The 22443-nt window shown below is 43.8% G+C and overlaps 1 protein-coding gene across 3 annotated transcripts in view; it reads right to left on the bottom strand.

The window, feature by feature from the left end:
• Nucleotides 1-22443, bottom strand: part of KDM4B (lysine demethylase 4B) — a 177271-nt gene that overhangs the window by 142515 nt on the left and 12313 nt on the right. For all 3 annotated transcript variants that reach the window (XM_075123313.1, XM_075123314.1, XM_075123315.1), the window contains exons 2-4: nucleotides 21639-21862; nucleotides 20788-20939; nucleotides 4776-4938 (exon numbers count right to left, since the gene is read on the bottom strand). In XM_075123313.1, coding sequence (XP_074979414.1) covers nucleotides 4776-4916 — 141 coding nt within the window. In that variant the 5' untranslated portion in view covers nucleotides 4917-4938; nucleotides 20788-20939; nucleotides 21639-21862. The remainder of the gene's footprint in view (nucleotides 1-4775; nucleotides 4939-20787; nucleotides 20940-21638; nucleotides 21863-22443) is intronic.

Below are 22443 nucleotides of genomic sequence, written 5' to 3'. Positions count from 1 at the left end.
ATGCAGACACTTAACTTCTGCTAAGACAAATGTTAGTGTAGCCATATTTCACACTGCTGCAGTCCTCCAGCTACTATAGACCAGCCACATGCATTTTAACCATCATGTCATCTAACCCTGCTCAGAGCAGGCCTAGGTGACAGTGGTTAAAACGCTGGCAGCCCGTCTACAACAAGCCCTCCCACTGATGGAGCTGCACCAGACAAAGTTCAATGGTGAGAAATATTTTTTGAAGTTAGTTTAGACTTCCTCTGTACATCAAAATAGTTTATATCCTTCTTTCCTGGAAGATGGCATTTTCTTCTCTCCTGCCACCCAAAGAAATTGTAATAAATCCACTATCAGCCCTATTACAAGACAGTACCCACACCTACTGATTTCAGAGCCTTTTAGAGATTTCTAGTGACATTATCTTCTCCCTGGGGGAAAAACAATTAAAAATGGGGAGATTCACAAGACTGACATTGTTTGGTATAGCTCAGTTAGTAGTTTGCTTCTTTTCTGATTATAAGTATGTAAGTTCCACATGAGGACTCTGATTTTACCCCAAAATGGAAAATAGGAGATAAAACCTGGTGAAAATCACAAGGAATTTCCCCATTTAGCAGTATGTTGTGGAATACCTCAGCGTAGGACCCAATCCAACTCAAGACTCCCACTGCCTTCACTAGGAGTTAGAACAGGCCCATACCGCGGAACTTCTTTTCCATTGGATACCTGCAATTCCACTCTATTTTTAATTTGCTTCATGGAATGATTTTGGGACCAATAGTAATGTGCAGAAGGCTAGCAAACCCTGCTGAGATTGTCACACTAAAGTCTACAGATTATTAAACCCTTCTGAGCTTTCAAGGGGCTCTCAAGCTCTCCCTACACTAAACAGGAGCAGAATTAGCCTGATGATTTTTATACATTATTCTTGCTAGAGAAATGCTAAAGTACTTTCCCTGGAACAGTAGATCAGGACTGGGTTAGAAAGACCGTTTTAGAATGGGTTCTAAGAGCACTCCCACATAGGGTTGCCAACTCTCCATGATTGTTCTGGCGTTTCCAGGAATTAAAGATTAATCTTGAATTAAAGAAGTCATGTGATAAAACCAAAATTGGCCACCCTAGTTCCACACAAGAGTCAGGAGACCTGATGAACAGAGAATGGACACAAACTATGTTTTGAACATGTTAGGAAAGCTGGTTACAATATTACTATCCCAATCCTGGTTAGAAAGAAATTCTGTCACAAAGCACAGACAGGAGCATAACCATTTTTAAACCTCTAAACCATGCTAAAACCTTGGGTAGCACACACAATTCAAGAACACTATTAAGCCACAGTTAGGTTCCACCATCAGTGAAACAAAATTTTTATCCATGTCTGGGAAACCCACTTACAACACTGTGAATTTCAGCATCTAGGCAGGACTTCAACTCATCTGTCCTACTGACAAGACATTGCTACAAGAAGAGGCTGATAGATTGGGACACAAAGGGAGTAAGCAAACTTCAAACCTCTTCAAACTCAGGCAATGTGGCAGGATAGTCATGTAAAATAGATGGGGAAAAAAACAAAAAACAAACTACCACACATGAGAAGAACGGTGTTCTAGGCCTTTCTGCCCATCTGGAAAATGAAGATAATATTCAGCTTCTTCACAGGGGCATTGAGAAGCTTAATTAGGTAGCTAGTGTTTATAAAGTGCTTGGAAAACAAAGCTCTAAGTACTCAGTATGACTATTTCAAACCAACTGCCTTTACTCCAGTGCAATATTTCTTGTTACTTTGCTTAATAAAAGGCCATAAGTAGACACTACAGCTAACACCTAGCTGAAGTAAATAGAGGGGCACACATTTAGAGTTCATATGCTTATTAGAGGCCGTTAGCTGCACAGCTGGATTGAAAAGGAATCCTTTCTATTTTAAGCAATGAAAACCATTAGAAGAGGCTTATCATAAAGAAAAGCAAAATTTGATGAAAAGACAGCGGTCCTGTCCATATTATGGCTGTAGCCCTACCAGAAACATCCATATCTAAATAGTTTTTGCCAGCATAGTTTCCCTGGCTGGCATAGATGGGGATTTTTGTCTGAGAAAAGCAGTGTTATAAAACTACACTAGATGCCACCTGGGGGTCCGCTGTGCTGTAAAGCACAGGTCTTCCCCACCCCCGCAAAAAAAGTATGTCCACACTGGTCAGGGAAATCTGCTGGGGAAACTCCTAGGTAGAGATAATAGACTTAGACTCAGCCACAAAGATCTAGGAAGGGAAAAGGCAAGACAAAAATACAAAGATGATGGACAGAGTGCTCGTTTTAAGAGGTGAGCCACTAAAGATATAAGCACTGGCTCTCCTTAAGGATAGATGTCCCACGGTTTCCTGGTTCTTTCAGGCAAATGCTGAGGGTGTGAAAAGACGCTGCAGAGCAGTGCAGAGTTTGGAAGGTGAAAGTGTCAGTTTAAACAGAATAATTCTAGGCCTAAATGCTGAGGAGGTTCCCTTGTGCATGGAAAGTGCATGCTGAAGAACAACAAGGAAACTTATTTCAAACTTGAAGAATAAAACATGAATTTAAACAAAAAAAGAGATTAATTATGATCAATAGATATGGAAGGTTAGATTTGATTGTCAGGGAAATGGGTTCTGCAGAGTAAGGTGGGCTTTTTTGCCGATTAGAAGGCCCTGTCTGGATAAAGTTGTCAAGGCACAAAACCAATATTCCGCAAAGCTGAGGACATAGTACTGTCGGAAAAGCTACCTCTTTCCGAGATTTGAGTTCACCAACAGCTTTTAGACTAGTTACAATAATCTACTCCAGAGGACTCAGAGAGAATTAAATCATTAGTATGCTTGAGTGAGCTAGGAAACACTTCATGGAGAGCTTTTTATCAATACCAGGCTCCATTTTGCAAGTGTAATAAAAGCAGTAATTGACCTAGGTTTTAACGAGGAGCTATTCGCTCATGCCTAACAGCAACGTTTCTATGTGTGTGCTCTGTTTTGTTCCATTACATGCCAAGTGTATACCTGCCTTGTTAGGACAAATTAGTCAATCTGTGATGCCACAAGATATGCTCACAAAAGGATTCATCCTCGTTAATTTGCCCTAATTTTCTCAAACATTTGTGTTTATAGTATTTAAACTTAGAAATCAGATATGACCATCTCACAATGGCCCATTACTTAGTTTCATTTTGTTTTCAACTCTGAGACATTAGACAGAAATTGGAATAGATTTTTTTTTAAACTAGGAATGGTTTTATTTTTATAATCAACTGAGTGTCTTTCACAAAATTTACCCCATTTTCCTTTTCCCCTAAAGGAGGACAAACTGAGGACATCTACTTCTCTGACTAATCACCAGCCATGTTTATTCAATAAATTTATTACAAGGATTAACACTAAATGTTATACAAGGATTATTTGATCATTAAAAATAAAAATAAATTTTAAAAACACTGCAAAATCAGAAATCTTTTCTGACTGAATTTCCAGGGTTTTAGCTCATACACGCCTGCCAGCTTGACATCAGCAAACAGAGACATTTGGGAAGAAAAATAGGGATACCTTTGAACTACACTGAACTAAGGGTGCTTTTTAAAGGGCAGGGATAGTTTGCACATATGCTACATGGGAATGTAGCATAGTAATAATTTACACCAAAAAGGCACTTTTCAAACTATTTCAAAGCACTTCACAATAAACCCACTCATCTCCCTATCAGGGGGAATACTGACTACTTCTTACAGATGGACAAACAGGCTCAAAGAACATAAGAACGGCCATAGTGGGTCAGACCAAAGGTCCATCTAGCCCAGTACACGGTCTTCCAACAGTGGCCAATGTCAGGTGCCCCAGAGGGAATGAACAGAACAGGGAATCATCAAGTGACCCATCCCAGCTTCTGGCACACAGAGGCTAGGGACATCATCCCTGCCCATCCTGGCTAATAGCCATTGATGGACTATCCTCCATGAACTAACCTTGTTCTTTTTTGAACCCTGTTATAGTCTTGGCCTTCACACATCCTCTGGCAAGGAGTTCCACAGGTTGACTGTGCACTGTGTGAAAAAATACTTCCTTTTGTTTGTTTTTAAAAAAATTACAGGTCTGATTTTCAAAGATGCCTAAGGGAATGAGGTGCACAACTCTATTTGGATTTGGGCATTAACTGCCTTTGGCATTTTAAAAGCTGCATCCTATGTAAATTGCTTGAGGTCAGAGCATGTCCACAGCAGAACCAGAAGCAAAACTCAGAGTTCTAACTCCCAGCACACATTCTAACTATAGGTCATGCTGCTTCAGTGTTAAAGGGCACGTGCTATTAGATAGTCTTTCAGACATTACGTTAACACAAGTCAGTGTCTAGCTCTCCAGACAGAAATGAAAGATCACCTATCATGTTTGAAAAATAGGGAATAATCCCAATGGTTTGGCCATTATGCCTCGTCATTAACAAAAATGTTCTAGTTCCAAACAACATACGAACTACAGCCAGGCACACACAGGCTGCTAGTTTTGCCTGGATTATCCATGCACGTTACATGTAGACGACTTCAATAACACTCAAAAAAAGAGCAACGCTAAATAAGAGAAAATTATTTCTTACTAGTACTGTTTTTTAGACACCTGTCCCCAGATGCCTTTCTTGCAACATAATGGGTACTTCTCAACTGAGATACTGTATCCAGTACAACTATTCATAAGCCCAATGCTGACATTTCCACCTATGAGGTTTTCAATTTCTCCAAATCGAATCCAGTAGGTCAAGATCAAGCTCACCTTGGCAAGCCCTGCCCTATGAGCTCCCTGCGATTCGATGTAGGCAACATATTTCCCAAAGTCCCGAAACTCCTCTAAGGTGGGACGGAAGGTCATGATCTTACAGCCAGGGTTCTGTGGACTTGGGTTTTCAGACCCCATGTTTTCAGTGAGTTTTCAGCACCTGAAAAATGAAAAGGCAAAGGGGTGGGGAAGTGACAGAGAGAGAGAAAGCAGACAAGTTAAAAGGGAAAAAACATTCCTTTCTTCACATTCTCTTGCACAAATCTCAAGATAAACATATGCAAGTTTCTCCATTTTCCCCATTGATCAAACATTTCAGAGCCCCATTGGAAAGGAGAGGAGGAGCATTTTTCCAGAAACAATTTTAACACTATATTTTTATAATCAGTGCCCATGTACACTATGCAGAACCACAACTGTAAACAAAAATTGTAAGCAAGGTCTGAACACGCTTTTCCCTGACATTTAGTGGTGAGATGGGGGAGAGAGAAAGATTTCATGGCCAGACTCTATTTACATGAACACACCTACTATATGCTTAGGTATCCAGCAGACAGAGCTGTGTTGCCCAAGTGATCAATTTTGGCTGGTGTTGGGTTACAAATCACTTTAGTAGTGAATGCAGAGGTAACGAAATGTTGTTATCCTTACTGTAAGAGTAAAGGCCAGCAGGATTGTACTAAGGCTCTGTCTACCCAAACACTTTTGTCAGTAAAACTTTTGATGGTCCAGGTGTGAAACCACCCCCCCCCCCGGCTAACGTAAGTTTCACCCACAAAAGTGCTGGTGTGGACAGCGCTAGGTCAGCGGGAGCGGCTCTCCTCCCAACATGGCTAACGCTGCTCCTTGGGGGGTGGTTTAGTTATGCCGACAGGAGAGAGCTCTTTCACTGGCAAAGAGCAGCTACATGGGAGACCTTACAGTGGCACAGCTGTGCTGCTGAAACGTCCGTAGTATAGACATAGCTTAAGTCTCTGTCCTGATCGAGGGGGTCACCTTCAACTGAACTAAACTCGCTGACATGGGGTTCAGATGCCAAATCACAGTGGAGGGAGAGAGGGTGGGGACAGGTGTTTCCGCCTGGCGGTGCGGGCTCCTCCTCAGAGTCAGGCACCATTTGACCCGCTCCTCTCCACTGTTTAAAAACAGAGCTGATTAGGCTCCATCGAGTCTCTGTTGTTGTGTTAAGAGATCACTATCAGTGATTTCAGCTCTAATCAGATCTAAGGGATGAGCCACAGGCCATATCTACACTAGCATGCTTACAGCAGCACAGCTGTACCGATGCAGATATGCCACTGTAAGATTGCTCGTGTAGCCACTCTATGCCAACGGGAGAGAGGTCTCCCGTAGACAAAATTAAACCACCTCCAATGAGCAACAGCAGCTATGTCAGTGGGAGAGCATCTCCCACCGACACAGCAATGTTCACATCGGTGCTTCTGATGGTGTAACTTATGAGACTCAGAGGGGTGTTTTCTCACCCCATTGAGCAACGTAAGTTATACTGACAAAAGTGCTAGCACAGACGTACCTTAGACCCGCTGCAGGACAGCGTTTCTGTGGAAGAGACTGCTCAGCCTGCACTAGCAGGGAGGTTCCCTCACTAACTGCTAAAATCACAGAGCTGGATGGAACCTCAACAGACCAACTCGCAGAGGTCACAGTAAAGAGGCAGGTGGCAGCGGAAGGTGACAGCACAGGGCCATCGGTGGCGAAGCAGATGATGAAACGGTGAAGTGAATGGTGGCACGACAAACAAAAGCATGCAGCAACACAGAGTGGACGGTGGTAACGGTGAGCAGTTGTAGCACCGGCAGCAACTAAGGCACTGCTTGACGTCCCTCTCCCCACCTCCCCATGGCAGGTGAACTCACACAAATGCAATTCTGAACTCTGGGTCTCCGGTGACCAAGGACAGCCGCTGTAAATGGGGTGGGGTGGAGGGAGCGGCATGTTAAAAGGGACATTTGTTTGTTGGACTTTCACACCGCAAGGTGAGAAACGGAGGCAAAGGCCACTGGCCAATGTACTCTGAGCAGGAGTTTTGCTCGTGGTCGGGTGTGTGCGAATCATGATGTTTTCCCAAATTAATGCCAGGCTCCTTTCCCTGTTTATTAGAAGTTTTCTCGGCTATACTCAGACTCGGTGCTTGCGAGTGAGGATGTATTGCCTCTTAGAGGCACCCGCGGTGGTGTTTAATTTTCCCAGATTACTGGGTGGGGCTCAAGCCGGTTCTGTGCTGTATTGTTAAGAGGGACCTTTGGACTTTGAACCCGGCCCTTGTTGCTGCCGATTCCACATGGCAGAAGGGTTACACTAGATTTTAGATGTTTTGTTCCAACATACATACTCTAATATGGATTAAAACAGCACAGTCCTATTTTTCATTTTAATACAGTTTGTTTCCTTTGCGGATGCTTATGACACAATCACATTCCACTCTTTTCAGTACTGGTGTAGTGTACAGACCTGGTGTACAGTTTTTGTACTAATATAACTATTGGCTAGGGTGTGATTTTTTTCTACGTGTATAGTTATACTGGAACAATCCCATTTGTGGTTACAGTTGTACCAGTGTAGAGGTGCCCTGGATGTAGACGAGCTGGACCAGGCAAGACTAGAATAATGCTGGTCAGAAAGGAGAAACACTTCAGAGACCTAGATAAGATATAGTCTTCACGCTCCATTAAAGGCACGCACTCCCAATTAGTGAAAGTGGTGAAAACCTCAAGGTTCTGTTTGATTCCTCGCTAAATCTGTTGACCAAGTAGCATCAATTTCTTTCTTTTGCCTCTAGCTTGCCAGAAAACTTTGTTCCTTCCTCATGGATCAGGACCGAGCCACAGTAATCCATGCATGTCACCAGCTGTAATTCATACTCCTGGAGGAATTCTGCACCACTACACAATGCAGAATTTGCACAGAATTAATGTTGTGTGCTAGGGTAACCACCCATCCCAAATTGGGCAGGACAGGCCTGAAATGCAGAGTTCAAGTCCCAGTCTTAATGACTCTGGTACAGGAACTGTCCCGGATTCCGTGGCGCTGCTCCGTGCCTGTCCAATGCTCAGGGGCAGTGTCAGCCTCTTCCTTGGGGTGGGCCTTAGTCCCCACTTGCCACGAGGCCCCACTCCTGGCCAGGCCAGAAGCTAGAGCTGGAAAGTAGTAAGAGCCGCTGCAGGGAGCCCCAGATCTTCCACCTGCCTTGGGCCACATGCCCTGGGGAGTGGGGACACAGGCCAGGAATTGCTCTCAAGCGCTCTGGCCCCCCATCCAGGGCAGGTGGAGTGGCCTGGGCTCCCTGGAGTCCAGCTCTGGCTTCTGACCTTGCCAGGGGGTGGGGCCTTAAGGGGAAGAGGAGAGGCTGGGAGCGTGGCTCCTGCATGTGCCCTGCTTTTGCCTTTTGAGAAGGTGGTCACCCTATTCTGCACAGAATTTCATTTTTTCCTGGCAGAATTGGCATTGCAGAGCTCCTGGCTGACACTAGGGGCCACTGGAGGCAGCAAAACCTGGCTCCCCAGCTTGCAAATAGAGGACACTGCTGGTGGGAGGGGAAGGGGTTCCCAGAAGCTGCAGTTCCCAGCACACCCTGAAGGAAGGAGGCGGCATGCAGTGAGCAGAGCATCCAGTCCAGTGGGAATGGAGGCTCTGTGCCTTGTCAGCCCTGCACAGTCCAACGCTGAATTCACCACAGGAAACTCCATACAAACCCAGTATGACCAGCATCGGGCTGTTTCACCCTCTGGATCCCTCTGGGGGGAATGGGGTGGTGACAGGTGTCTAGCTCCACGCTGGGCTCGGGGGGTAGGGGGCCCCAGAACCCCTCTCCAGCACCCCCGCAACTGTACACAAACCCCTCCAGCTCTCCCTCACCCCAGCAGTGTCCTCTATTTGGGTACCTCTATATAGTAACCCTACAGTGGCAGGATGAAAAAAAAATTGACCAAAAGACCAGAGGGGCAGAGTTTTCCCCCCAAGATGTGCCCAACTGGCACGTGACACACCAGACTCAGTCATGCAACAAAAGCATAACAGAAAAAAGGAACTGCGTTGTCACAGTAGTTTCTTTAACTCTATACTCTTGGGGGAATCTTTGTTGTCGTCTGTATTGTTAGACATACTTGCTGACAGGTATTTTGAAGTTACTAAAATGATTGATTTCAGAGTAACAGCCGTGTTAGTCTGTATTCGCAAAAAGAAAAGGAGTACTTGTGGCATCTTAGAGACTAACCAATTTATTTGAGCATGAGCTTTCGTGAGCTACAGCTCACTGAAGTGAGCTGTAGCTCACGAAAGCTCATGCTCAAATAAATTGGTTAGTCTCTAAGGTGCCACAAGTACTCCTTTTCTTTTTAAAATGATTGAAACTGGCATGATTATATTGTGTTATTTTGACAAATAAAATACACAGAATTTTAAAATATTGAGCACAGAATTTTTAATTTTTTGGCTCAGAATTCCCCCAGGAGTAAATTCATTGTATCTGATGTGAAATGAGAAGACTATGCACAGGTTCCAGCTGGTACAGAATGTGGCTACCCATCTTCTCCCTGCCATGATCACATCAGGTCTGTGTTCACTTCCCTCCACTGGCTCTCAGTCAGCTTCTTATGCTATTTTAAGGCCTTGATCCTAGTTTTTAAAGCAATTAATGTGTCAATCTACAGCAAAGACCAAATGTCAATCTATGAACCCCTCCTCTGCAGCTATGCACACCACAAAGTCCAGGATGATGCAAGTAAGAGATGGGAACAAAGCACTTTCTGTCAAGGAGATCTAGCTATGAACAATTACCCAGACGAGATCACACAAATCCAAGGCCTGACCATCTTTTGGGAATTTAGCAAAGCCAGCACATGTGCGCCTCCCCCCCAGAAAGCCTTTCCACTGTAAGTGACACTCACAAACCAAATGCCCCTTTTATTCCAGAACCCCCCCAAACCTCACCCCACCTAATCAAAAAAAAAAAAAAAAAGGGCAAGCAGAACTGACACCATAAAGGGAGGAATGTCAAACTCTCTGAAGTCCACCAGGGACTGTGTTATTGATTTTATATGGAAGGCTCTCAGATAGTCAGTGATACGCAGCAATGTCTAAGATAGATAATGCCAGTATAGTTTATTCCCTTATGGGAATGAACTATACCAGAATAAGTACGCTTATACCAGTATAACTGTCCACATGGGGGTAGGAGTTGTACAACTTGTACCACACGTGTGGTTAGCACAAGGCCCAGTGATAGCTGATGGCTTATCCACAACCTTCAGCTTCCTCCATTCATTATGTGCAAGTGGTTGGCCCTGAATGAATACGACAGCTAAGCTTTTCCACCAACTTCCGCCCCCTCTAATCAGTATGTATATGGAAGTAAGTGGTTGTCATTTAAAATTGTGGCAGCATGCTTTTTTCTTTTCCTCCATCTGTTTCAATGACAGCAACTCATGCATTAGGTTGGGAATAAAGACAGTTTTTTGCTCAAGTACTAGTTTCTCAAGGTTATGATAGAAGCTATTTGGTATGTGAACCCTGCATTATAATTTGATTAAATCTGCAGTGTGTATGGAGACAAAGAAGCATCAGACACTTTATAAAAATGCACATGAATCATTTTTTAAATCTCCAACTCAAATAGCAATTGTATAACTTCCTTCAAATTTGCAGTAAAAATTTTATTTCAACATGAGCCACGTTAACTTCATAATGGTAAATTTTTCAAGTATTAATTTAGAAAGTTACAGAGATGGCAAAAAAAAGTCCTAATGGAACTCTGATTGCAAACTTAACTATGGAGAGACACTAAATATTTTAACAGGTTTCAGAGTAGCAGCCGTGTTAGTCTGTATTCACAAAAAGAAAAGGAGTGCCACAAGTACTCCTTTTCTTTTTGTAAATATTTTAAATTATGTAAAGAGTTGTCACTTTGGATGGGCTAGCACCAGCAGGAGAGTGAATTTGTGTGGGGGGGTGGAGGGTGAGAAAACCTGGATTTGTGCTGGAAATGGCCCACCTGTTGATCACTTTAGATAAGCTATTACCAGCAGGACAGTGGGGTGGGAGGAGGTATTGTTTCATATTCTCTGTGTATATATAAAGTCTGCGGCAGTTTCCACGGTATGCATCTGATGAAGTGAGCTGTAGCTCACAAAAGCTCATGCTCAAATAAATTGGTTAGTCTCTAAGGTGCCACAAGTACTCCTTTTCTTTTTGCGAATACAGACTAACACGGCTGTTCCTCTGAAACCTTTAAATTGTGTGCGCCTATTCACTATACCCATAGAATATCACTAGAGGGCAGTAAAGGACTTTTAAGGATTAAAGAATGCAAAATGGGTTACTACAACCTGCAGCAATGCCACTTGGGCTGTGACTGTGTCAGATCTCACAAAGTAAAAGCATGGTTGGACTGGGCCAGGTCAATACTGGGATGGGAAACCACCAAGAAAAAATCCAGGTGCTGCAGTAAGTGATGCTGACAACACATTTGTGTGTTTGTTAACACTGAACCAACGCTCAGCATTGTGCTGGGAAGAATTATGTTTTTGCAAAAGACAACACAGGCATTTGTCACCTATGATTAAAAAAATCTCAGCCTATTCTTCTAAAGTAGGGTGTTTAGCCTGGCCACAGTGATAGAAAATTCCCCCTATGATTTCAGTTGGGTACAATATTTCAGCTTTGCTAATGCTGCTACCAGCTACCAGAGCCGGAAGGGCAGACAGGAGAGCTCACCACCCAGAGCAGAACATGAGAGGTGCAAGTGCTCATCAGCAAGACAGTGAAACCAACTATTCAAAGCGTTGTCAAATGCCACAAAATCAACAAACTGGAAAAAACAAACAGATACTGCATCCCCCCCAAGTCCTCTCTACTCTAGTAGTGTTACGGGTTATAATTTACTTGCAATAGCTATATAATTCTCAGAAATATAATCTTCAAATTGATAATCCAGTTCACCATAGAGTAGGCTGCATTTCAGTGGTGAGAGAAGATATTCTTATATATAGTAATTAACATGTTTTGGGATGCTTCTACATTAAGCCTGCAAGTTCCTGGGCAGGAAACATGTTTCATCTCCATTTACATGTACTGTAGTATATAAATGTTTTACAATACTGGAGAGTGAATACTATCTCCTGTTGCCAGGGACTGACCAGTGGAACTGATTAGCATTTTATGCAGGTAGAATCAACCAGTAATTTTCTCACTAGTTATTCAGGAAAATGCCATTTACCAGGAAAGCACAGCAAGCTGCGCTGAATTCAAACCAGGGATGACGAGTCAACACTAAAAAATAAATTTCAAGATGAGATTTACAAAAGCACAAGCATGCAAATTCTCACCCAAAAGGCTGCACAAACTGAATCAGGAAAATGCACAGAAATCCTTTGCACAAGCAGAAGAATCAAATTCAAGTCCAGTACTAGCATTGTTTAAAAACTGACTTAAAAGATTCTGGCTCAGGGCAAGGACTCAGGAGTGCCTTCTTGCGGAGAATCCATGCTAATGCTGTTGAGGCCACCTGTTCCAGGGATGCCTCCCCATTTTTGGCAGCTTTACTATAGTTCCCTGACTGCAATATAAGTATTCATCACCAGCTCTTATCCCATCTTCTCTCAAAACTCCTTCCCATTATTCCGCTTTCCGCTCGATCTGCTAGGAGAGGATTACTAACAGAGTATGCTAAATTGTAACAATGGGAATAGTCTTATGCATGGAAGCTTATTTCATCTATCACAGTTGTGAATTCAAGTGTCTACTATTCCCCAGAAAAAGCAAGACAATGATGTGTATTTCAGCGCCCAAGAGCTTCACACAAAAGGAATGACCAAAGCACCTTGGATTTTTTTCATAATGTTTAATCTGATGTCATTTTTCTAATGAGAATCTTGACACCTCAGACAACACTTGATGTTCAGCTAGTTAACCTAATCAAACTCTTACAACAGCTAACTACAGAACGCATGAGGGCCAGGGGAGTCAGTTCTCTCATTTCTCTTCATTTCTGATTATAAAAGGATCAGCAGACAGACACCTGTATGTAAACAACATCCTGTTACAACCAAGGCCACGTGCTGTTTTACATGAGTAGAAGCACGGACGCTCCGATGGAGCACTCAGACACCTGGCTTTTGAGGTGGAGAGAACAGTTTTTTCTTTACGACTGGTTTGACAATTGCTGTTGTGCTGTGCACCACTCTTCACTGTAAAGTACTGAACCGCTGGCTGCTCACCATCTTCCAATCACACTGGACGATCAAGACAGCAGCTGAAGCAACAAGCCATGCCATGGTAAGTTTTGCAGTTTCAAGGAGGAAACATGCTAGCACAAACAGTTTTTTTTAAAATGGGCTTAAAACCTTTTTGTTTATGTTAAGACTTTGCAGAATTTGATTTTTTAAGACTTTGCAGAATTTGATTTTTTTTAATCTATTTAAATGTTCACAGCTGCATAAAAGTGTGTTTTAATGGGTTTTATTTTTATCTATTTAAATTTTTTAATAATTACATCACATGGTGTTTTAATATCACGTGCTGCAAAGTGCTGCAGGAGACACATTAATGAGCCACTTGAAGCTAATGAGCCTCCGTCTGAGTATCGCTGAGCTCAACTAAATTACTTATAAGCAGTAATGGTGAGTGACCATGTCTCTGATCTGTTACAAAAACACCAGATCTAGTTGTAGTATGGCTGGACCTTTCTAGGGACTGATTAGAGTGAAGAAAGTGCAGCTGGGGAGAGAGGAGAAAAAACAAACAGCAGTTCTACAATTTATTTTATTTTAAAAAACCATACATGTGAACTCTGGACATTCTGCTAGCTGACTTGCTGTTTGTCCCAACTTCCTCCAGTCCTTGTCCCTCGGTCTTATCATTGCCACCCTTACTCTCCCAACCCTTCCATATATCTCTCTCTCTATCCTCCTCCACCCTTATTCCTATGTGATAATGGAGTCTCATGCAACATCAACATATGAAGATTCAGCAAACATTATAGTTGAACACATATGCAAGGTCAGACCAACGCGAGCACCTCGAACAGCTACATGTGGGACAGACAAAATTGTCCAAGACCATGGCAGGCTGATGTACTCTTGTTTGTGCTCTTCATGTATTGCACATCAGATGTTAATGCTCCTTGATATTGCTTGCATTGACCACCATGAGACTTGGTGGCTGGCTTTAGCTGACCACTGGGCTGTTTGAGTCAAATGAGATCACTCAGTCAACACAGCTGAACTTTTATGAGCATAATTTGTACGCCAGATATGCAACAAAAATTAAGGATTTTGATACTGGGAATCTTGTCCCACCCATCTGACCCTGCAAATAGGCCAGACCTAAGACAGTGCATATAGAACTGATCAAATTTCCTAACGTGGCAGTGACCTGCTGTCCATGTCTCAACCATACAGAAGCATTCGCAAGCACAGCTTCCCTATAAACATTTAGTTTAGTGAGACACAAGGTGGGTCTCTTTCACCAACAGAAGGTGGTCCAATAAAAGATTACCTCACCCACCTTGTTTCTCTCACATCCTGGAACCGACACTGCCACTACTATAACACTGCCAACATCTAGTTCGGTGCTCATTTTGACAACTCCATTTTTCCATCGGCAGTGTGACTGCATTCCAAATGCACACCTTGCCTTGGCTATATGATGAGTAATCTCAATAGTACCATTCTGCGACAGCATACTCTCTAGATAGCAAAAATTGTCCACAGACTTATGAGGTGCATTACTGATCTTAACAATTAGGTAGACATGCACATCCCCAGGCACAGGTTGGTACAGTATTTCAGTTTTCTTTCAGCTGACTGCTAAGCCAAAATGATTGACTGCACAAGCAAAGTGATCAGTTATAAATCAAATATCATTTGATTATACACTGGTTGCTCACTCAGCAAATAAAAGCCCCTTAAATGAGTAAATCTGCTACTTTTGTGCAAACACAGAAGCACCGTGGATTGAACAACTTCTCATCAGTGTGGAAACAGATAAATACTCTATCACTGCCATGAAATTAATCCATAAGCACAGCCAAAAAAACAGGATGTAGAAGTGTGAAAGCCAGCCTGCAAACTTCCTTAGAGCCACTGGTGACTGAAGAGGGTACAATATCTCACCAGTTTCCACCACTGTGATCATCATCCTCATTACGGAAGGGCCAAATGACAGAAAAACTTTGCAAGGCATCCAAATATGAACAAAAGTTTCCAGAGTCCCTCATAATTTACAAAGTAAAAAGCTTCAGCTATGTCAAACACCATACAAAGACAACTGTTTTGCTCCGAGCTCTTTTCCTGAACCTGGGGGGCTGTGATGATCATGTCTATATAGTGCCCCATCCACACAGAGTCCTGGAGGATGGTTTTCACAAGATAAGTGTTAAGTATATTCAGGATAACCACTACAAGAATTTTCTGAGCAACAGGGAAGAGCTTAAGGGATTAGCAGTTTGCCCTGTCACCCTTACATTTATAGAGATGGACAATGCTAGCATCCCTGAAATCCTGTGGCACCAATTCTCGTTCCCAGATAACGTGGGAGAGCCATGTGAGGTGCCTTACACTGTGGTAGGCACCCTGCTTGTAGATCTCTGCTAGAAAGCCATCTGGTCTAGGTGGTTTCATTTGTGACATCTTCATGATTACTATTATGGTCTCTCATAAGGTGGGGGACAAGCGCAAGTTCTTTTAATAGGTGTTGTGGAAGAGCATTGCTTGATTCCTCAAAAGCACTGGGAGGGTGATGGAGAAGCTAACTAAAACATTCCATGCTTCAGTCAAGTTCTCTGTCAACTAAGAGCTGGTCTACAAAAGCTACAGCAACACAGCTTATGGCAACAGGAGGAGTTCTCCCGTCAGTGTAGATAATCCATCTCCTCCACCTACACAAATTTAGGTCGGCTCAGCTATGGCTTTGAGGGGGTGTGGATTTCTTCCACACCAGAGCAACATACCTGGGTCGATCAAGTTTTCTAGTGCAGACCAGCCGTAAGAGTCTACTGCAGTCCACAGTTCGTACGAGGGTTATCCCCTTGTACCTGGGGCCATACACAGCATTAAGGCCAGCAAAAATGTTTTTGGTGTCTTCATTGTCTGCTGCCAGTTTTAATTCCATTGCTTTCTTTTCATACCATGGGCTTTTCCACTTGCCAAAGTCTGGTCTAACCATCTGTTTTGCTTGATGATATGCAGCCTTCCTGGATGCTGAATGTGTCTGCTATGTGTTCAATGGATAACATGCAGTGAATTCAAGAGCAGACATATTTTGGGATCATCCTTGTCAAACCAGTCCTGATGTTTCCTCTTCATGAGGTCAAGAACTTCACCACCCATATAATATATAGTGTCCCAAAAAAGTTTCCAGGATGCCTCAACATCCACTGAGGATGCTGTAACTGAGGGAAATGCTTCCATGATTTTCTCTTGGAATTCAAATGTTTGTCACAGTTTTCCAGGCTTGAAATATTGATTTTCTTCACTGGCTTGAGTTGCTATGTTGCTTGAGAGCAGTACTGAAGGATATTTGACTTCTTATAAATCTATGGTCTGACCAGCAGTTGAAGCCTCTCATGACACGAGTGAGACTGATCTTGGAGATCTCTTCACCAAACAATAATGTAACCGACCACATCAGTGTTTTAAACAAGGATGCATCCAGGTCATCTTATGCTTGTTGGCCTGTTGAAACACTGTTGGCGATAACAAGGTTGTATTCGGCGCATTTGGAAAGTAGTTGCAAGCTGTTAGAGCTTGTGTTACCAACTCCATGATGGCCTATCACATTGCCCCATGATGTATAGTCATGACCAGTCCTGCCATTAAAATCACCTAAAGAGATTACATGGGACCAACCTGATGATGCTATCAGGGTTTGGCAGAAATCCTCCTTATCCTCATCTGGATGGATCACTGTTGGTGCAATATGCTGATGACAGAAGCATAAAAACCTTTAGCAAGGCCAATATGGAGAAGCCCAAGTCTCTCGTTAACACCTTTCAACAGTGACTAAAGTTTGCAGACAACCGAAGACCATATGGCAAACCTCACACCAGAGTATCTGCATTCCTCTTCAAATTTGCACATCCAGTTCCAGTCCTCACTCATCAGGTTGGTCATCCCAGTCCCAGTCTCCTTGCCCACTCAGCATCAGTTCCCCTCTCCTGGTTCCTTATTCTAGCTGTCTGCCTCTCCCCTGCACTTGCTCTCAGTCCCAGTCTCCCTTCTTGGGGTCTTCATCCAATCTCAGTCTCCCACACCTCACCTGCACATTGTCCCAGTTCTCCTCCACCCCAACTCCTTGTCAGAACTGTCTCTCCCTGTGCCCATTTCCCCTGGCCACTAGGAATCACTGAGTCTCCCCCCACACCCCCTCAACAGATCGCAGTGTTCTCTCCACCCTCCTAACTCCCAGTCCCATCTTCCCCCCGCAGCTCCTGTTTCCTTTACTGGTTCCCCCACAGCTCCCAGTCTCCTTGCCCAACGAGTTCGTCTCCCCTTCTCAGCTCGCAGTTCCAGTCTGTCATTCTCCCCAGACCCCAGTCTCCTTGCCCAGCCAGTCCCAGTCCCACCAGAATCCTTGTCTCAATCCACTCCTTTCCCAAGCCCTAGTCTGCCTTCTATCCCCACTCTGCTTTCAGTTCAGTTTCCTTCTCAATGCTACTTGAGTGACAGCAAGTTGGGGGTGGTCAGAGCACAGAAGACAAACTCCATGCTCTCATTGCCAATATCTGCCCCTTCCTGGCGCAGAGTAGCAATTACAGGGAAAGTCATTCTCAGCTCTGTAGCCCTGTGCTGGAGCATGCTCAGTCACTCTGCCAGGACGGCACATACACAGTCCAGTCACAAATAGGATTTGGGAGATGCCAGCGTATGCTCAATGCAGATGGATTCCCTGGAGATTTTAGTTGTTAAACTTCAAGACAACTCTACTGAGCTTGTGCAAGCTGAGAGTTTACAAAGTTTTTCCAGTGGTATTGATCCATTACTAGATGGAAATGGTAGAATTATCAACACCACAGACAAGGCAGAAGTGTTCAATAAATATTTCTGTTCTGTATTTGGGGAAAAACAGACATAGTCTCATCATGTGGAGAGGATAACACTCTTTCCATTCCACTAGTGTCTTTAGAGGATGTTAAACAGAATCTTCTGAAGTCAGACATTTTTAAATCATCTGGTCCAGATAACTTGCACCCAAGAATTATAAAAGAGCTGGCTGAGGAGCTTGTTGGACCATTAGTGATGATTTTCAAAAAGGCTTGGAGAATGAGGGATATTCAAGAAGTGGGAAAAAAGCTAATACTGTGCCAATTTTTAAAAATAATAAATGGGATGACTGAGGTAATCATAGGCCAGTCAGCCTGGCATCAATCCCAGACAAGATAATTGAGTGGCTGGTATAGGACTCAATTAATAAAGAATAAAAGGAGTAATGTAATTAATGAAAAGCAATATGGGTTTAATGAAAATAGATCCTATCACATTAACTTGATTTTTTTTTTTTTTTAATGAGAATACAAGTTTGGTTGATAAAGGTAACAGTGTTAATGTAACATTTAGATTTCTGTAAGGCATTTGACTTGGTACCACACAACATTAATTAAAAAATTAGAACAAAGTAAAGTTAACATGGCACACATTAAACGGATAAAAACTGGCCAATAGGTCTCAAAGTGTAATTGTAAATGGGGTGTCATTATCAAGCAGGTGTGCTTCCAGTAGGTCTGGCAGGTTCTTGGCCCTACACTTTTTAACATTTGGGGGAGTAGTAAATAATGAGGATGACAGGTTGGTGATTCAGAGTGATCTGCATCACTTGGTAAACTGAATACAAGCAAACAATGTGTGTTTTAATACAGCTAAATATAAAGATCTAGGAACAAAGAACACAGGCCATACTCAACAGGGGACTCTATCCTGGGAAGCAGTGACTGAAAAAGATTTGGGGGTTGTGATGGATAATCAGCTGAACATGAGCTCCCAGCCAGGGGTGACTAGTAGCAAAGGGTCAACTTCCCAGCATCAAGTTTCTCCATCCCATAATGTCATCCATATCCCATAGTTTTCATGCCTTTTCAAAAATCCCATGGACCGTCATGGGCCTCCTCACTGTCCATCTCATCTAACTGAAGCCTGCACAGCTCTGCACTACTGTCATGACTGCTGCAAGCACAGAATGCACAATCCTCCAGTATTTGCAAACCCACAAGAACCAAATCAGTGGGGAAACAGAATGATTTTGTAGAGGCCAGACTGCTTGGGACACAGCAGCACCCAATTCATGGCTGTTGTCGGTGTACACAGAACAGTTGCAGATGGTGGAGTGCTGATTCAAAAACCAAGAAACAAGCACTGACTGGTAGGATCACATCGTAATGCAGGCTTGCAATGACGAGCAGCGGCTGCAGAATTTTCTTATGTACAAGGCCACATTCCTGGATCTGTGCGTCAAGCTTGCCCCAGCCCATCAGCACAGGGAGACCAGAATGAGAGTTACACTGACAGTGGAAAAGTGAGCAATGATCACACTGTGGAAACTTGCAATGCTGGATTGCTACAGGTCAGTGGAAAATTATTTTGGAATTAGAAAATCCACTGTGAGGGCAATTTCCAGGCAAATGTGCAGGGCCATTAATTGTCTTCTGCTATGCAGGACTGTAACTCTAGGCAACATTCAGAACATAAAGGATGAATTTGCAGCAATGGGGTTCCCAAACTGCAGTGAAGTGATAGATGACACGAGACCACCTTGCGACACAGTACATACACAGAAAGAGCTACTTTTCTATACTTATGCAAGCATTGGTGGATCATCAGGGATACTTCACCACCATCAGTGCTGGCTGGTCAGGGAAGTTGCATGCCGCCCACACCTCTAAGAACATCGAACTGTTCAGAAAGCTACAAGCAGGGACTTTCTGTCCCGACCAGCAGTTTACCGTTAGTGATGTTGAAATGCCAGTAGTGATCCTGAGGGCCTAGACTACCCCCTTGCTCATGAAGCCATACATCAGCCACCTTGAAAGCACCAAGGAAAGATTCAGCTACCAGCTCAGCAGCAGCAGAGTAACAATTTAACGTGCTTTTCGTAAACTGTAGGGCCACTGGCATTATTTACTCACAAAAGTGGACCTCAGTGGGGGGGGGGGGGGGGGGAACAGCCTCCCAATGGTTATAGCTGCCTGTTGTACCCTCCTGCATATCTGTGAAGCAAAGATGGAAAAGTTGCCACAGGGTGAAGGTGCAGAGGCCGTCTTCTGAGTTTGAACAGCCAGGCACAAGGGCTATTAGAAGAGCTCAGTGAGAAAATACATGGTTCAGGGAAGCCTCTGAACAAACACTAACAGTGAGTCACAGTAATGCACTGTGGTGTACTATGCCCTACCTGGCCCTAGGCCCTGCTGTTTTGGGGCCTGTTTGGAATTGCATGGTACTTGGTGTACATCTATGAATGTAACACTGACAATGCATCTATTAATCATAACCATACAGCAAGTACCACAAAACTGTTTTTGTCACTCATGCTATGAGTTGTGTATCACTGTAAAAATGAATAAATGGGTGCTTTCAGTACCTCTAGGCATTCTGTATCATGTGGGAACTAATAAAGATGAATTATTTTCCAAACAATAGAATTTTATTGAGTAACAATACATTTATGGTACACAGCTTAAGAAGGGAAAAAACATACATGTCAAGTTTAGCTACACATACAGCAACTGCAGCTCTCACAAGTCAGCACACAAAGCTGTGGTTGTCCGGAATGTTCCCTGGCACGGAGCGGGAAGAGATGTAGCTCCTGATGCCACATGGAATGTGGAGGGGAGCGTAGGGAGGTGCTATAATGGAGTTCTCAATGGACTGCAAAGAGAGGCTAGCCTGTGATTGTTGAACCTTGTGTCTGCTGCTGAAAAAGCCCCATTATGTCCTGATGCATCTCCCTCTTCTTTTCCCGAAAGGACACCTGGGCCTTTATCCACACAATCTGCAATATTCACCTCTCCAAACCCTCTGTTTATGGTCTGATGCAGCACTGCTTGCAGGATCTCACTGAACAGGTCATCTCAAGTCCTCTTCTTTCTCTTCCTTATCTGGCTCAGACACTCCGCAGGTGTGGAAGGGCAATCCCTCAAGGCCGCAACAGCATCAGCTACAGGTCAAACACAGAGGTACCATTGTCAGGAGAGTCACAACAGAAAGCAAGAGTTAAGACACAGAACTCCCTTCCCTCAATCACCTAAAATTTTAAACAAGAAATGCTTTTGACACTTCTGCTTTGGACTGCTTGCCAGGTGTGAGGGAAATAAGGAGGCTGTTGCAAGAACACAGGAGTACAGGGCATTTGCACTGAAAACTGACACCATTTTCCAGTCAGTGGTGATGTTAGTTGGCATCTCACTGCTGAGAATGACAAAGGCACATAGAGCACAGCTGTTGCTGGCGTACCAGAGCTGCCCAGGCCCATGTTCAACTAGCCTGTTTATTGTAATGGTGTCTGCCAAAGTTATCACTGAGTGAGTAGCATAGGAAAGTGTCCTATCATGGAGGAAGACATAAGGCTGACATCCCTATAAACCTTTGGGAGATTTCAGAGTAATTCCATGAAAGTTTAATCGAAATCTCTCAGGATTCAAGGGTCATCCTTGTGTACATAAACTGCTCCACATGGCCATACAGCAAGCCATCCACCCAACTCTACAGGGGAACACGAAGCAGATAATTTTACCATTTGTTTCACCACTACCTCTTCCAATGTGAGTAAATTAACAAAAAGTTGATAGCTGTGTCTTGTTAAGTTGGGGGCACCATCAGTACATTACTCTAATAGGAAATACATTTACACACTTACCCAAGGTTCCTTCTCCTGCATCAGGCACACTCATGCTCAGATCCTGGGACTGACTAGACAGCGGTGGAGTCTCAAACAGATCCTGGTTCGTGGCATAGCTGGGCGTCCCCAGCTGCATCTCCCCCATCTTCCTCCTCCTCAATGGTCATGGCAAGAGCCTGTGACTCAGGTACCTCAGACACACCCAGGGTGGAACTCAGGGTAGCGATGCAGTTATTGCGTTGCTGTAACAGAGCACTTCCATTCGTGGGAGAAATTTAAGTCTAGACACACGCACAACTAGGTTGACACAAGGCAGCTTACATAGACCTAACCTTGTAGCGTAGTTAGGCCTTAGCAGCATCAGCTGCGAAGAAACATATCTTTTCTCCAGAGATGAGCCCCAACACAATGAAAGATATTAAGGCCTTAGAGGAGCTTATCTGTTCCTCCCATCAAAGAAAGCCCCTAATAGCCTCTAACTGTAGTTTGTACTCACTTAGAGCATGGCTACACTCGAAACTTCAAAGCGCTGCCGTGGGAGCACTCCTGCAGCGGCGCTTTGAATTGCAAGTGTGGTCACACGCCAGCGCTGGGAAAGAGCTCTCCCAGCGCTCCTGGTAATCCACCTCCTCGAGGGGACTAGTTTAGAGCACTGGGAGCGCGGCTCGCAGCGCTGGGGCACTGTTTACACTGGCACTCTATGGCGCTGAAACTTGCTGCGCTCAGGGGGGTGTTTTTTCACACCCCTGAGCGAGACCGTTGCAGCGCTGTAAAGTGCCAGTGTAGCCATAGCCTGAAGAATAGATACAAGACTACTGGTGTT

This window comes from Caretta caretta, chromosome 25 (assembly GCF_965140235.1).
Source record: "Caretta caretta isolate rCarCar2 chromosome 25, rCarCar1.hap1, whole genome shotgun sequence".
In the NCBI taxonomy this organism is placed as follows: Eukaryota; Metazoa; Chordata; order Testudines; family Cheloniidae; genus Caretta; species Caretta caretta.
This window is presented reverse-complemented; position numbering and strand designations above follow the sequence as displayed.